This window comes from Elaeis guineensis, chromosome 6 (assembly GCF_000442705.2).
Source record: "Elaeis guineensis isolate ETL-2024a chromosome 6, EG11, whole genome shotgun sequence".
In the NCBI taxonomy this organism is placed as follows: Eukaryota; Viridiplantae; Streptophyta; class Magnoliopsida; order Arecales; family Arecaceae; genus Elaeis; species Elaeis guineensis.
In genome coordinates, this window is record NC_025998.2 from 10796170 (window position 1) to 10813492 (window position 17323).

At 38.8% G+C, this 17323-nt stretch overlaps 1 protein-coding gene across 2 annotated transcripts; it reads right to left on the bottom strand.

The window, feature by feature from the left end:
• Nucleotides 1-1301: 1301 nt before the first annotated feature.
• On the bottom strand, nt 1302-15047 carry LOC140858457 (polyadenylate-binding protein-interacting protein 8-like). 2 transcript variants are annotated; one of them, XR_012142030.1, is made up of 10 exons: nt 14295-15047; nt 13551-13658; nt 13204-13248; nt 4013-4085; nt 3807-3919; nt 3634-3693; nt 3317-3387; nt 3165-3233; nt 2128-2189; nt 1302-2041 (listed from the first exon to the last, which is right to left on the bottom strand). XR_012142030.1 is itself a non-coding variant. In XM_073259152.1 (10 exons), the coding sequence occupies exons 1-10, from the start codon at nt 14679-14681 to the stop codon at nt 1987-1989; spliced, it is 1020 nt and encodes a 339-aa protein (XP_073115253.1). In that variant the 5' UTR covers nt 14682-15044; the 3' UTR covers nt 1302-1986. The 2 variants fall into 2 exon arrangements, 1 of the variants encoding a protein (XP_073115253.1); XM_073259152.1 differs by having other exon boundaries at nt 3340-3387; nt 14295-15044.
• Between the last annotated feature and the right edge of the window lie 2276 nt (nt 15048-17323).

A 17323-nucleotide genomic window follows, 5' to 3' on the forward strand; every position in this document is an offset into this window, starting at 1 on the left:
TGGGAATTGAGATACAGGAAACACCATTCTTATGATTTCTTGCATGCGTGATGGCCATGCAAAATTATTTGATCAAGGACGACACAAAAAATGTCTCATACATGTTACCCATCTTTCACTGCTTACCTCGACAAATAGAATCCTGGGGAACTGCTTGACAGATGGAACGTCAGCAAAGATGGTGTCAGGCTTGAGCTTGTGCAATTGGATCCTACGAATGACACTCTCCGTCGATAGGATGGAAGTACAGAGCAGCACAATGTCTGGTTGCTCCTCACACATTGCCTCCATGCTCCTAAAATGGATCAAAATAATGAAGCATTAGCATGAGATACATCCATGTTCATTGTACATTAGAAGTAAGATGACAAAGTTTTAGTATTGCTTACCGAAAGAATAGAATCCCGTGTTGATTGCAATAGTGTGAGTATTCCGTTCTTGACGTCGCTAGCACGTTGTGGCCATGCCTTATGAGCCCTCTAGCTACGAACTGCCCAAAGTTTCCGAATCCTACGATACCGATCTTTAATGGATCTTTTCGAGGCTTGTTTGGTGATTCGGGAGTCATGCAGACATGACCAACGAACGAGGTGCATCGCAGGGGCGGAGAGTTGGAAGTCAGTTGCAGGATTTGGCGATGGATTTGGAAGGCAAAAATAGTTTGGTGGGAGGTTGGTATTGGAGATAGAAATGTGGGTAGAGGAAGAGGCCATTCCTTCTACTGTTTAAAAAAAAGGAGAAAGAAAACATTCTCTCGGAGATCAGGAGCTTCTCTTAGATTGCTTTTCCTTTTCCTTTAGTTCTGAGGAGAGGGTTGGATGACAATCTAGAGAAGAAAAAAAATGGAGGGGTTCTTATATATGGAGTTAATCAGAAAACATTCCTTTAAAATTTCAGATTCTAAATAAAGAGAAGGGCCTTGTATTAAATTGAATACTGTCCTCTCTTTTTCTTTTCTTTTCTCTTTTTTTTTTTTTTTCCTGAGGTACTCCAATGTCTGTGGGGAAGAGGATTTGAAGGCACAGCATAGGCTGGGAAGAGGGGAGTCAGTGCTTTGCCCTCCATTTATGCCTCCCTCTGTCACACTCAAAGAACAAGGAATGGTACAAACGGTAAGGTCGTTACGGTAAGGAATGCTTCCCCAGACTCATATTACAAACGAGCGAATCAGAAACGGCCCCGTCGCATCAGTTTTCAGCATCACCAGGAACAAGCACTTCCATCAGGAAAAAGAACAATTATAAAAATCACCCAGGCCAAACCAATGTCAGAGGAGAAGCCTAGATCCGACAGACCAGATGTAACCTAATCACACTTTGTCACATATTTGTATGGTTCATTAAAATAGAGTTTCCTGTCTCTTTTGTTAACATTAAGAATTCTTCCTCTTGAAGCAAAAATTGTTATCTTCCCAACATACTGGCAGCATCATACAAATGTTAATATCACCATCTACCGATCAGATAGGTTCTTGATAAAAAAAAAAATTAATTAGATGTTATTATACAAAGGCTCACTATTTGCTACGTACCCATTTGGTTTTTTTGGCTTCAACGACCTCAACCTACAACAGGTACTGATCATATATCAGTAAAGGAGCAATTGCAAATAATAAACTGAAATTCACAACTCAAATCATTAGAATAATCAGCAAAGTTGTCTTTAATGAAAGATGAGCAACACAGGTTCCAGGTTTCTGCAGAAAACTATGCAGGTGAGATCGCCAGCTACTGAGTTCTTACCATGACGCTTCTTTGGTTCTTACCATGCAAATAAATAAAAATAAAACACAACAATCCGTAAAGCCACAAGACAGGTCTTGTTTAAACGTCAAAGCCAGAAGGAAGGTGGGTCATTTTTAGTTGCAGGAAAAAAAAAATGCTTTCCGCCAATAAAGCAGAGTCAAATGATCATCAGCCCTTCCCAGACAACAAAGTTCCTCCAGTACTGAAAATTGGCCCATCAGTTCAAATATAAAGTAAACAGCTACTGCATTGGGCGAGCAACACGAGGCCTGACCGGAGTCTTCGAAGGACTTAACCTGAAAAGGCCATATAGAAAAGAGTGACGGCAATGGAAGTCATAATCAAAGTAATCTTAATTGAGGGGCAGACTTGAAGGCCATACCTAATAGGAAGAGCTCCAAGAACCGTTCCACTGCAATTCAGAGCTCGAAGGGCACTTTCTGCCTGCCACAGATTGATCTTGACGCAATTAGTGATTCATTAAATCCCAGAAATGAGGCTAAAGTAATAAAGAACAAATTGAGATGAATCAGGCACAAGGTACCCACAGTAAGGGAAGGCTATAAAGTTTAATTCAAGTATCAGAAGAAGAACAAAGATTGTGACATAGAACAAGGATGAATCATCCTTCATAGCTTACACATTGTTAACAAGCTTGAATTTATATCAATGTGTAGTTAATGATTTTTAGCAAGCTTGTATTTATAGCTTACAGTTCTTGATAAGGATGAAGGATGAAGCTAACCCCCACCAATGGGATGAAGATCGGTAGTTATGATTCTGGTCAAATATAGTTGAGATTTGTTCAGGATGTCAGTAACACTTGGTTGCAATATTGACTAATAGACTCATATTTGCAAAATTATATTGATGAATTATCTTTCTGTAGATGTTCAACTAAAACATTTATTTGGGAGATCAGTTGTATGATAGATCATGATAAATATGATCATTAAATAGCCAGTCAACAAATTTTAAGAAATGCAAGCGAGAATAATTAATCATCTGTAAGCAGCACTGCGAGATGTACAAATGGAATAGCAAGTTCAAGATCACTGAACCAAGCAATTGGATAAGAAAACAAGTCAGTGCAACACATGAAACTCAACTCGGCACATTATGTTAATCACAGTTACATAGCATTGCCTAAATCTGAATAGATTCACTAAATTCTGCTTGATTCCATGAGGTAAGGCCAGCTGAGAAAATTATTTCAATATCACATCACAAAGCAAAATGTGAACATTAGAAGTTTAGAAACAATACAGTAGGCATACTATGCAGACGAGCAATAGAATACGTGAACATGCAAACCCGAAAAAACGTCAAAGCAGGATACTATTTGAACATCCCCAACAAGACTATCAAATTCTGAATCAGAGAAAAATAAACTAAGATCAGTTTGGCAATGCAAAATACCCGAACAAACTCAACAAATGCTATGCGAGTTGAATGCACATTATCCCCAAGAAGTCTCAAGCGAGAAACCTGCATAGGAGAAAAAAAATGCTAACCATTAAGAAAAATATATCTAAAGCATGATTGTCTTAACCTGCTGATAAGAAAAATACCAGACAGAGGGCAGTGTGCTGACCTCACCACAGCAGGACTGAAAGAATTCTTTTAGATCTGTCTGGGTAAGCTGCAAAAGAAGGAAAGCCAAAATTATAATTGATAAAGAAGAGAATGCATCTAACTAGAAATAAAGCTATCCAGCTGCATGCTTTTGAAGACACAACCAACTTCTACATAATTAACATGTTATTTCTTTAATATCATAAACAAAATCAACTGGTTGCACTCTATCTTGCACATATTTTTCTCAAAATGTGCAAACTGGCAGAAGCTTGACAATAGTCATATAAGAGTTGAGAAGAAGCTACTCTACCTTTTTATCAATATTAGTGCAATAAACTGTCCTTGTACACATCTCCCTTTCATCTTCAGACTGCATTCAATCTCAAAACTCAGAAGTTTTGTAACAGAGAATGCTCTTTTTTCTAAGACAAACAATATACTGTGATAATTTTAGAAATGCAGCGCAAGAATCACTGAGCTTACCCGTGGAAGAAGTGTAGGATTCACAGGCAAAATGGCAGTCTTTGAAGGTAGCACTCTTACAGGATAGTAACCTAGCACGGTCCCATCAAGATTTAATGCTGCTCTTGCACCATCTGTTAGAAATAGTCCAATGCCATAGTTCCTTTTTGTAAAAAGCTTAAGACACTATACAGGTGCTAAGGTCAAGATAACACAAGTAAACTTACATTCATTAGCAAACTCTATAAATGCAAATCGAAGAACTGAGTTAGCGTCACAGCAAATACGGCAATCAAGTACCTTCAGAATGAACATTTAAAGTCGTCAAACATTCTCTTACAGACTAGCTTGTAATTAAATTAACAGAGGAAGTGTAACAAAACATATATATGTAAGCTAAATAAAAATATATGGAAATTCATAGAGAAGATTTAAAGAAAAGCATGATTAGAACAATAAAAATCCAGAGCTGTCTTGCAAACCCGCATTTCCACCACAAGTTTATAGTAAGTGGCAGAGGTGTGCCCTGCAGCCTAAAAATTCTTACTTGTATTTACTAATTTATTAATAGAGCTTATCCTTGCTATCTGTGCCAAGTGCTTCCCCAAATTTTCAGCAAGGCCTATAGCTGCCGCAACCCAGATGTCAGATACCATGACCGCACTTGTAATTCTTCAGATGGACAACAGTCATTATACTGCCCATCCACTAATAAGATGCAACTGTCTTCAAGACAAGTTATTCAGCAAAGCCTTGAAACCATTATAAACTATGATCATCACCTAGATCTTTGGATGCGTTATCACCTTAGATATTGGCATCATACCAAACAGAACACAGTTATTCTTTAAGACCTAGCCTGGTCTGTGGATAAGCCTGGGATAAGGGTCAGATATGACCTGCCATTGCCAAGCAGCCAAATTTTGCCACCATGACAGTAAAATATTTCCATCTTGGTCAGGTAGGGATCCCGCAGATACTAGTTCTATTGATGGGCAGAACCACAATATCCAAAATATATTAAATGCGCTTTATTTTAGAAATGACCGAAACAACCCCCTTTACCCTTTTTTCAAGGGTGTATTGTCTTTTTCAAGCAAAAAAAGTTCCCAGCTTTGTCGCACAATCATTAACTCGGATATCTAAGTGAACATAAAGAAAAAGTTACCAGCTTTGTGGTGTAATCATTATATAGTATAATCTTTGCAACCAAATTTAAACTGTCTTGTCCTGTGTAATCCTATGAGCAAATTTGACATAAATGGACATAGGGGGTGATAAAACAATGCCACCCGATAAGGCCCAAAATTTATCAAGTTTCAGCATAAGAAAATGAGGAAGTGGGGGGTTGTTTTGGGGGGTGGGGGGCGCCTGTTGCGGCTTCCACAACTCCACTGCACTCCGGATTACAATCAAAGAATCCTTCACTATTCATATTCATGAACAATAAGGTTGACAAATAACTTAAGCATTAAAATCATACAGGTTATCTATTTGGTTCCACTCCAAAGTTAAATTAAGATAAATGATCAGAACATTACCCTTTTTTCTAAAGTTTTTGTAGGCACAAAAATATACTGGATCCCAGTTCAACGGATATGGACCCTAAAATACACTGGTGGACTCCAGCTTTAAAAATATCACATGATGACTACAAACTTTGAGTTATATGACTAATCAATCCAAAAATAGCACTTAAAAATCAACCGCTGAGCTGCAACTTTCCAAAAACTATTCTCTTTCAAGTACTTCCCCATGATTACGTGCAAAGAGTGTTGACATTAGTCACATTTGACATTTCTGTAAGGTATATATGAGAGAAAGAATCACTATAGAAGCTTAAGGCCATGGTTTTCAGAACCGTCTCGAACCGAACGGTTCGGGGCATGCCGAATCAGACCGACGGGGAACGGGATGGTTCCGGCTTGGAAAGTGGCACACGCCCGGCACCGAGGGAGAAAAAGAGAGAAAGAGAGGAAAAAAGAGAGAGAGGAGGACGTCGCCGGAGGCCGATGGTGGCCCGCTACGGCTGTCGGAGGGCCACGGAAGCCTCCGCAGCTCAACCATCACCCGATAAGGCTTTTAAATGAGCGAAAAAGAGAGAGAGGGTGAGCGACGTACTGAAGGGAGAAGCCGTCAGCAGAGGGGCTGCCGGAGCTTGCCGAATGGCCGTCGTGGCCACTGGCGGCGGAAATCGCACAGGCGGAGCCGCGGCCGCGGAACAAGGGCTACCACCCCTGTTCCTTCACCACGTTTTCTTAAAAATGGGATGAATAGTGAAGCCGGCAAATCCATTGCCAGCTTCATTTTTTTGAATTTTTTTTAAAAAAGCAAAAACAATGAAGCCGGCAAAACATTTGCCGGCTTCACTTAAGTTCGGAATTTAAAAAAAAAACCGTGAAACAGGAGCGTCATCCCTGTTTCACACCCGCAGTGCCACGCGCGTGTACTGCACCGTCTGGCGGCCATGGTGGTCAGCCGAAGGTCCGACGGCCCCTCCGACTTCTTCCCCTCCCTCCTTTTCATTCTCCCCCCTCTCTCTATTTCTCTCTTTTTCTCTCTTTTCCTCCTCCCGATTTCCTTCCTTATGTCGGTTTGTGCCGGTCCGGTCTGGTATGGATCCGTACTGACTCGTACCGCCGGCCGGCCGGCATGAGCTCCGATATCAAGTCCGCAAACCTTACTTGAGACAATGCTGGATGAAAGACTTATGAGTTCCTGAAGAATTATTTTAAAAAAAGAACATTGAACAAGAGGGTTCCAAATGAAAATCTACATATCAAAACAAGTTACAGCTTCATAAGGAGTATGACCCCATCAATTTAACAATATTTCCTAAAACATTGTTTGTTGCAACTAGAGGTGATCTCAAAAGATGCAATTTGTCGTCCAAGAAACAAAAAGGCAAACTTAGCAGCTATACAATCGCACGCACAATTTTCACTAAGTGAATAGTATAGAAATTTCACATTCTCGAAAATAATTAGAAAACTGGGTCAAACAAAATAATATACATACCAAACCTAACAAGAAACAAATGAAAAATATAAGGCTGGAAGCAATCAGAGCTGTTCATGAGTTGCTTGGGATCAGCTTGGCTGGATTATTCAGGCTTGGCCCAGCAAGGAAACAAAGACAAGTTCCTACAGATTTTAAAGCTCAGCACATAAATGAGTCAGGTCTGAACACTAAGGCATGTAAAAGCAAATAGGATCTTGGCTTGACTCTGTAAGAAGCTTGTTCAAGCTCGGCTCAGATCTCATACAAGCAAAGCACGAAGACCTGTTAAGCTCCACTCAAGCTTGTCTTACCCCAACATAGAGCAAGCTGAACCTGAGATGCCCACTACTCAGCTTGGCTCAACTCATCTGCACCACTAAGAATTACGGAACTCTATTTTTGTCACCCGTAACTGGATTCTAGGGATAACAAACATGAGGTTCGTTGAATGAGAAAAATTTAGTTCAAGAACACAAAATAGATCTTCAGGAACATTTTCAGCAGTATTGAATCCTTAACCAACAAATTCCACAATCTGCTGACTTAAGAGAATCTTTATTTCATTTAGAAACAAAGCCTACCAACACATAGATTCATCAATGCCTGAATATTGTCGCAAAGGCAAAATGTCCTTACCAGACATGGAAGGATCACTGTTATCCAACTAACTCTACATCAGGTCGAACATGGTAATATGCCCCTAAAACCCAAGGAAACCTTGAACAACTATCTTGTTGTTCAACAACTAACATCACCCTCCAGAATGACAGGCATTAAGTAGAACAAACAAACAACAAAGACAACAGTCTCACTTTTCTAAAGTAACTTTATCAACAGTGTACTACTCAATCTCACACAAAATTATGCATCAAAATCATCTGACAAGCTACAGTCTACCCAATAAATGAAGCACACAACACTTCATCAAAATGGTTCCATTTTTAGGTCCGCAAGCCAATTAAAATAGGTTGAATGAGTATACCACTGTTTGGCTGCATTTTGAATGAAACCACTTGGATCTCCTCCAAACTATACTAAAATGGATACACATCTTAAATCAAATTGACCAACCCTCAACAACTGACGGTCGACCACAATTATCACCTCATCACATAAACACTCAAGAATCTCCAGGAGAAACAAATAAGAGGAGCAACCACCTGGTTTTACTTTAAAAAAAAAAATAAAGAAATAATTTTATCTGACTTGCTTCCGGCTTTATGATAAAGGAAGCACATAATATATTTGTCCAAATTAAGGTTAAGATGAAATGTTTGCATGTGACCTATCAAAACGATACAAGAGAATAAATGAGTATTTCTTTGCCGAGCCCCTTTTGCAAATAAACCACCTGGATTTCCTCCAAAATATACACAAATGAACCATATCTGTTGTATCAATTATGCTTTGTTTGGTTCCTTAAAAATTATTCAGATTTCCATACAATTGTACATAGCAACAGAATTTTCTTATATGCATGTTATAATATTTCTAAATTTCAATATAAAGAGTTCCATAGTATATAAATATTATGATACGACAATCTGGAATGTTAAAAATAGCCCATGAGTTCCACAACATCATACTTTTACACAAATATATTTTTCCATATTTATCATAGGTGATTTGTCTTAGTTTTTAGTTTTTCGCTTTGTCTTCATGCTTTCTAAAATACTGGTATGTTGGAGACCTGTTTTAAATGAGCAGAAAAGTAAATAAACTAGTTTGTCAATGAATGTGGACCTTGCAAAATCAAATAAGGAGAGTGTAGAAATAAATGGCCACATAATTACGCTACCTCTAAATATCTTCTTGAGTAGAGAGTAGAAACTCAAATAAGTCAACTTCATGTTCAATAATAGGGGTGTTGAATGACTGAGCTGTTTGTGAGCCAGCTTATCTTTGGTTCAAAATTCAGCTTGGAATCTTCTCACCCTGCTAGCAGATAAGCAGATCTCAAGGTGGACTTCTGAGCTTGAAATATAAACAAGTCAAGCTTGAGTTAGGTCTAGATCATTTAGTTTTAGCTCAATATAGTTTGGAACTCTTTTTTATATAGTAAAATCATATAGATATTATACATGATTTGAAAAAGTAATATATATTATAGATTTAATAATGATGAAAAGATTTATTATTGTTAGATATTAATCAAATGGCTGAATCACTTTTTTACTATTATTCAATCATTGGATCAAACTCCAATGTTGATCTTTAGATTGGGTTTAATTATCAAAAATTCAAAATAACCAAGAAGCCCTAAGGCTTTCTTACTCCCACAGCTGCACTTGCCCAATCACTCTCTTCTTCCACTATTCACTACCTCTTCATCCTTCATCTAATCCTTTCCTCTCCTCATTCCTTCCTTGATTAGATATCCATTCTTGGTTGAGATCCTAGTCAGAGACTGCATAGTGTCTGACAGCATAAACTACTTATCTTCTATTATCTCAAACCTCAGAGATTTTGGTCAGAGATCCAATGGTGCATGGTCTCTGCAAGTCAGGGTCCTTGAGGGATCCTGTAGATCTCCCCATATGACCTTCTCCTTGCCTTCATTCCCAAGCTACAGCATGGACTCCACCAATCCATTCCCTTCCTGTACCGTAGCCCCCATGCCACTGCATGGACTTTGCCACCAGCCAGGGTTTCAGCCCTCCCATGACGCCATGGGTTTGTAGATCTATTATCTCATCAATCACAAAAAGATCTCGTCAAGCATGATGAAGATGGCTTTGAGCAACATTATTCCTTGGTATTCTCAAAGATGGGCACCTGCAGGCTATAAGCTTGGATAAGTTGAGCGAGCTCGAGCTCTAGCTCAGCTCGATTTTGTTTTCAAGCTTGAGCAAGCCAAACTCAAGTTGGCTCGACTACTACGAGCCCAGCTTCAGCGGAGCTTTCTTGACTTGACTCAGGGCTTGAGCTTGTCCTTTCTAATTTCAAGCTGTGCTCGAACAGAGCCTAGCCCACTTGTGTTCAGCTTTTTACCACCCTATTCAATAATGACATTATAACTCAAGAAGAAATACAATTGAGACACAAAAAGAAAGAACAACAAGCTAAAAATCAATCTTAAATTGTACTGTTCAGCTAACTCAAGTTACCTCAACTTCAACAACACTCATCTTAGAGATCGTTCATTGCGATTGCATGTTTTGAAACACATAAATGCTTTGAATCAATCAACTGCTCCCAGAAGAGAGGCATTGTAGCACTTTAGGACACTCATCAATTTAGGTGAAGGCCTCTAAAAGACTGGATAATTTAACAACAATTTTTATGAACCAGATAATGTGATAATGTCAATGGTATGGAAAGCTTGGATCCTTTGACATTGTTATGAACCATTTGATATGGCATCATGTGAATGTATTGAAAAGTTGGACCCTTCAGCAGTCATTATCCTCTATAAACATTCCTAATCACGTAACTTATCATTTGATCAAACTTCTTTAATAATTATCTACAAGTCAATCTGTATCTCTAAGTGAGATACATTTCTGTTGCCAAGTAAGCATAAGTAATAGAGGGGATTAGCATGCACTTCAAAACTAGAAATTGTTAGCAAGAAGATTTTACTTGAGCATACAATTTCATGCAATAATGTTAACCTCCAATTTCTAGGGACAATATGAATGAGGTACCTTGAAGGAACAAAATTCTAATTAAAAAACACAATGTATGGTTTGAATAACGGGCAAACAAACTTTTTCAGTTTGTCCTGTCAACCTTACATCATCATCATTATTATCATCCAAGCTTTTTTTCCCATTGAATATGGTAGGATCATCAGCTGCCGTGCAAAACTCCAAGTTGGGGCTCGATGGAAGGATTTAATTTTCTTACTATCAATTGCAACCTAAAATCAACCCTCTAAAATTTGGTGTTGAATTCTTGGCAAAGGTAGATTTCAGCAAGAGAGGGACCTGTTATGAGATCAATAAGATTATAAGAATGACGACCTATCTTATTGGTCATGACTTAGTTCATGCAACCAAGAGGTAACCCACTAAAAATAACCTTGACTTGAAAAGAGTGTATATGGAGGAGGAAGATGATAACTTTGACCATAGCAGTGTTCATCTCTAAGGTATAAACAGAAGCACGGGCTTAATGAAATGCAGCCCCAACCTAGCAACCTTAAGTGGAATGTTAAATGAGTGCAGTTTAGCCCTTATTTGAATGAAACTAGTTTAGGTGAGCTGTATACATCTTGTTTCTAGGGGATATTTGTACGTTAGAAGATCCTGTCAGTCCAATATGGTCTATCATTCAGATAATATCTGCAGACAAGAGGCTTATGCTCTGAAAATATGTAGCTAGGGAGGTGGTTTAAAGCGATGGGAAGCCAAGCACCAACTAATCTTATTTTTTCAGGGTAAGCTAAATCACCTTAGAAAAGGTATTAGCTATCACTAAATGATAGGGATTAACTGTTCCAGTTGCTGTGATCTCTCCTGGAGGGAAGATCTTGTCAGCGAAATAAGATTTTCCAATGTCCAAACAGACCTCTAATGCGTTTCAGATGAAACAACTTGACTATCATTCAAATACAGAAATATAAATGCAGGATATTCATTGTATTAATAAAGCACTGATAGATATGATCAATTATTTCTTGTAGTTCATGTTCTATATGAAATTAGCAATTATGTTTCATTACTTGATCTAATATTTTTGAAACCATGTATCAATTTTACAATGAATTCACTTGGATATCATCCAAAATATATCAAAATAAATATTGCGCGTTGCATTAATTATGACTTGATTGATTCGCATATTTATATTCTACAATTTCATAACTTAGACAACTTTAGAAACTAAATTTAATTTTATGTGATAAATCATGTATCAATTTCATGTTCTCAATTTGTCAATTTACGAGCATAAGAATGCATCATTGCAGATTGCAAGTTGTAAAAATAGTTTCTTAAAAATTAAAATGGTTCATACAAGAATATGCTTTATGTTTTATAGTACAAACTCTTCCTTTATGTTTTATAGCACAAAATCTTCCATATGTTCCATATTTTTCAACTACCACAGGATAATGTACACTCAAAAACAAAAATTTAAAATCTTGGGGCATATATAATTCAGTACCTTATATATATTGACTGAAAACTCATGCATAAATCCCTAACACCACAATCATCAAGGGGTTGCACCTCTCCTTTTTCCATTTTCCAAGTTTGCCTAGAGAAAAATTCTCTCTCTCTCTCTCTCTCACACACACACACATCTTGCTCTCACAGGAGCACCATTGAAAGACACTATTAGAAAGAGTGTACATTTGATGAAAGGATAGTTAAAACTTAAACTATAGTTCTCTAATATGCCTCTCTTAAAAGAGAATCACAGTAGCTAATCTAACCTAAGTTGTATATCTAAAATCAAGCGATTATGTGCATCTACAACCAATCAATAAAACTATCAAATAAAACCTATGATATCATATTTGCAGGCCCAAATGATCCAAAATTCCCTTGGTGACATTCTTGGACATGACCTTTTTCAGAAAAAAAGGGGGCATTTTTACACATGATACATATTGCAGCTAATACGCAGACCTAGGGTTCTCATAGTGAGGAAAGATATAATGCAGGAACACAAATCAAACAAAATACAAAGCACATAAGAGAATAAAAAGAAATGCCCTGAAATATAGTCTCAAGCCCTAGCTCGCTGCTTCTCAAAACACCCTCAGGTTGGAGCAGGCCCTAAAAAGCCTCAGTGGTACATACATCAGGATCCAAAAAAAGTAATATAAAAATATTTAAAAATTCCCAAACCCATGGCAGGCATTTTAGGGGTGTATATGGGACCTCTAGTTCTGCCTAGCCCTTCGAGCCTTTGGCCCCTCTGTTATGCCTCCATCTCCGGAGAGGCCCATCTCCAATACATAAAAGAGACAACGAACTACCAAGTCCAAGACACCATTTCAACAGGAAGTTTCAGATTTTATGCTTGTTAATGTGCCAAAAAATGGCAAAGGAAAACAGGGAAGACTTTGGAAGCATTTCATATTCTTCATTAGCTTATACCGCATTTGTTAGCATCTCATCAATCCAATAAGAACATTCAAACATGGGGGTAAAAGTAATAAATAAAGCATCTCTTTACAATACTCACTACTCCCATCAATATCCTCTTGTGAGAAGCTAATGACAGCATAAACATCAATATGCATATGTCATATTGATAACTCATTAAAAAAAAAGCATTACCATTGTTCAAAAGAAAACTACAAAACACGAGAAAGATGATATAAGGACATGGTCAATAAACAATAACAATCTAAAATCTAGTCGGCAATATTCATTCATGCTGCTCTTAAGAATTGCATGTACAACATTCACATCTTGAATAACATGGATTAGAAACATCTCAGGATACATATGGAGAAACTTACTTTGCCATAGCTACCAAATAATGCAGCAAGCTGCTCCTCAGTTACCTGATATATACCCATCAAATAGTTTAGATTATACAGAATTATATGACAATGTTAAACTACAATAGCATAAGCAAGTTAATATTTGAAGTTGCATGTATCACTATCAAAATATCCATAAAATACAGAATAGTTACAGATAAATCAGGCTAATTTTAGATGTTTTGCGTGCCGATTAATCTCAGAAGCATTACATGGAATTAGATGATAATATTAAAACAACACTAGCTTAATCACGGTAGGATACAGAACAGCAGGATGAAAATAAATCAACATAAGAAAGACCGCAATTTTAGATGGTTTACATGATGATCAATATAAGAAACATATACAGTGCGCCTGATGCAGTCCTCCTTCTGCGCTCTTTGAACCCTATCATTAGACCTCCTACGCCCCTGGTTATAATTGTTTCTCTGCAAAAATAGTTCAAAAGATCAAACAAAATCACGTAAAAAAAAATGTTTTTTCTTTTTCTCCGTATAAAGCCCAAAAACTTCAGCAAACTAAGGAAAGCAGCTCAAGTAATTGGCCGAGAATAACAGGAGGAAGAAAACGCAACGGAATATAACATCTTGTATCCAAGACAGGTTGAGTTTGAATAGCCAGGCTAGTTCTTCTTGGATAGCTTCATCCTTAGTTCTATTATTCCACCAATCTCAGTCTTATTTAAATTTTTTATAAAAAAAATCCCTTCTGGCTAGATGATGGCTTTCGCCATCTGGCCAAATACTTATTTTCTTCTCTTTTCTTTCCTCCGTACAAACTCTGTACATTCACATATAAATAAATGAAGGGCGGTATAGACTCCCGTTACATCCAAAAAACACACACACACACGTTGTATCCAAGAGATCCAGTTTTCTCCATCTGCTTCAGTTTTCAACTAACGCATCTATCCAAACTGTCAATCAACTGAAGAAAAGAAATTAAATTAAACCCAAAACCCTAGAGACCCCAGATCGCCGCGATGCCCGAGCCCCCGATGACAACATTTCTAGCAAAGGAATCAGAAGGCGGAAAAGAACTAAAGGAAGAATTGAAGTCTATACTCTGCGGCGCTGCAGGTGGTTGGACGGCCCATCGCCACTGCCCGCGTAACGATTCCCCCCACCGATCGGCCTGCCGTAATAATCCGAGGAAGCCACGAACACCGGCGCGTCCGCCGACAGCCGCCCATTTGGCCTCCTTCCGCCATCGGTGGTCTGGGCCGCGTGCTGGCCGGCCACCAGAGGCGGGGAGGCGGCGGAAGCGTAGGAGGGGATGAACTCCTTCGCGGACGGGTTCAATTTGGAGAGCAGCTCGACGAGCTCGCGCACGTCGCGCTGGTACTCCGCCTCCGAAGACCCCCCGCGCTTCTGCTGCTGCGGCGGCGACGGCGACGGGCGGCGGACGAACTGGTCGCCCGCGCCGATCGCGTTCTCCGCAACCGCAGCCATCTCCGCCTCCGACCAATCCGAATATTTTAAAGACCCGAACACCAAAAGACTGCCGCCACCGATCCGATTAAAAACAAGAAAACAAAAAAACGCAAACCGAGGAAAAGGAAACGAATTCTCTTTCTCTGTTCTCTCTCTTACACCGAGAGGACCGGAACTGTGTTGAAATGGAAAGAGGAGAGAAGGGGGAAAGGAAAGAACGGCAAGAAAAGAAGGGAAGAATCAGCATCGGCGTGGTGGCTAAAAATGGAAAGGAAAATTTTTCTTTAAAACGAAGGCATTTTTTGAGCTCTTGAACGTTATTTTATTTAGGGCTATTAGGAATAAATGGAGGCAGGAGGAGAGGGGGAGCATAATTCTCCCGAAAAGAAAAAGAGGGCGAGTATAAATGCGCCACGAGGGAGGTAAGCTGGCGTCTGGGAAGTCGTTACGTTATTAGGCACGTGTGACTTACCGTGTGGGGTGGCGTTGCTTGGATTTTTATTACGATCGTGAGTATCGAAAGGGGTGAGAGGGTTTTTTTTTTTTTTTTTTTGGGTAGAAAGAGAGGGTTCTTTTTAAATCTGCGATCTGAATGGGGAGCGTGGAAAACACGGGGAGGGGTGGAAAATAATACCAAAGAAGATCTATGTTCAAAAAATTGCCACATTTTCTTCCACCATAACTCATTTTCTAGCTCCAACGAAGTTTTTCTAGAATATTTTAATGTTGACTGTTATTAATTTATTCAGATAGAGTTTGAGTTTGATACTTATGACCCATATGGATGATTTTAAAAAAAAAAAAAAATTATTTTATATTTATCTTATAATTATATTTTTTTTACGATCATCATTCTCTATGCTCGAATATCAAAAAATTAACAACTGAATGGTCCACTGAAATATTGATAGATTCTTTGATATGTCCCAATGAATATAAATTAAAATTCGATGTTTTCAATGGGTGCAACCATAATGCTAACTTTATTTTAATTCCTAAAGTTTTTTCATTGTTTGGATTCTTTGTTGCGTATGCACCTCCATATAATTCATGCATGATCTAAAGAATCGTAATATAATCTATCCATTAAGAATTTAATATTATAAGTAAAAATCTTTCAAAAAATTTTAAAATAAAAAATTTAGCTACTGCACAAGTTGGAAGACTACGTCGTGTAAGTCAAAGAAAATGATGCTGAGAGGTAGAAAACCCTTTCATTAGAGAAACTAGTGTCATTCTTTTATTGGATGTGGTGCATAAATAATCATAGCATGATTTATCCATTGAACAATTGAAAATTTATCATATATAATATTAAAAAAAAAAAAGGCTCTAAAAGAGTAATAATTGAATGATTGACTAAAGTAATATAAAAAATAAATTATAAAGGGACAAAAAGCCCAACCTGATGCAAAAAGCTGCATCATTCTTGTGTTAAATGTTGCACGTAAAGGGATTCCCGATGATGTTATCCCCTATTGTATTTAATGCGAACTCCTAAGAGTCCAGCGTTGATTCGTGTGAGGAAAGATAAGGATTAAGTGAAAGCTTAGCAAGTTTCAGAAGAACAAATACCCAACCTTACTTATGAGAAAGTTAAAGAAAAGTCTGAACTAATTAAAGTTTTTTTTTAGATAAAAAGGAATCATAGATGAGCTGTCCGCATCAGGTGTCAAATGCTAATGTGGACATATTTAAAATTTTAAAAATGCTTTGGGTCCCAAACTTGAAACCCAAATGCCATTGCTAGATGTCAATAAGGGGTTAGTGTTTTACATTATAGTCTCTCATCGTGCTAACCAAATGATTTGCATCAATTCCCATCTATCATATGATATACTAGTGTTGGGATGTACCGACCGATCCCTCTCACGCCGACTCACCCTCGGACTCGCCTGACCGGCATCCGACTCTACCGACCGCACCGACCGACGACTGCCGATACCGTCCGACCGAAGGTATGTCGGTCGGACAGACCCTTTTCATTTTTGACTGATCGAACGGCGGAGCTCAATATCCGACTCCCGCAATGCGTCAGACTGACCGTCGGAGGATCCCTGGGTCTTCACCCGGCATCCCACAACCAAATGCCGACGTATGGTCGGTCGGCTCCTCCAAATGCCGTACGACTGCTGCGGACCGCCGTCCTGACAAAGGCATGCGGCATAGCCGCCCTGGGACATTGTCCTGCCAAGAATATAGATTAATCCCAGCGATTTGACAACCCACGGTGATTTGACAATCCGCGGTGACTTTGACAGCCTCCGGCGATTTGACAACTTTCCCAGTTGTCTGCGCCATTAATGATGGCACCATGCCGCGCTCTACTATAAAACGGGGAAGGCAACAGTGCTGCGAAGAGATTCTTTCGAAGCCTCTGGACTCACTCTCTCTCTCATTGAGTTCCCCTGATTCCTTTCTACTGTTGCCTAGTCTCCTCTCTGACTTGATCATCGGAGGGTCACCGCCGGAGGCATCTCCGGTCAGTGTGAACTTTTTTTGCAAGTGCTCGTTCCCGACGATCAGGCGACGAAGGGATTGACCGCAACAACTAGCAATGAAGGGTCTTTTCTTGGTGTTAGCGTTGGGTGCCACAACATTGCTTTTGATTTTTGTGGAAGAGTTTTTGCAAGTGGTTTTTTTTTTTTTTTCAGATTTTA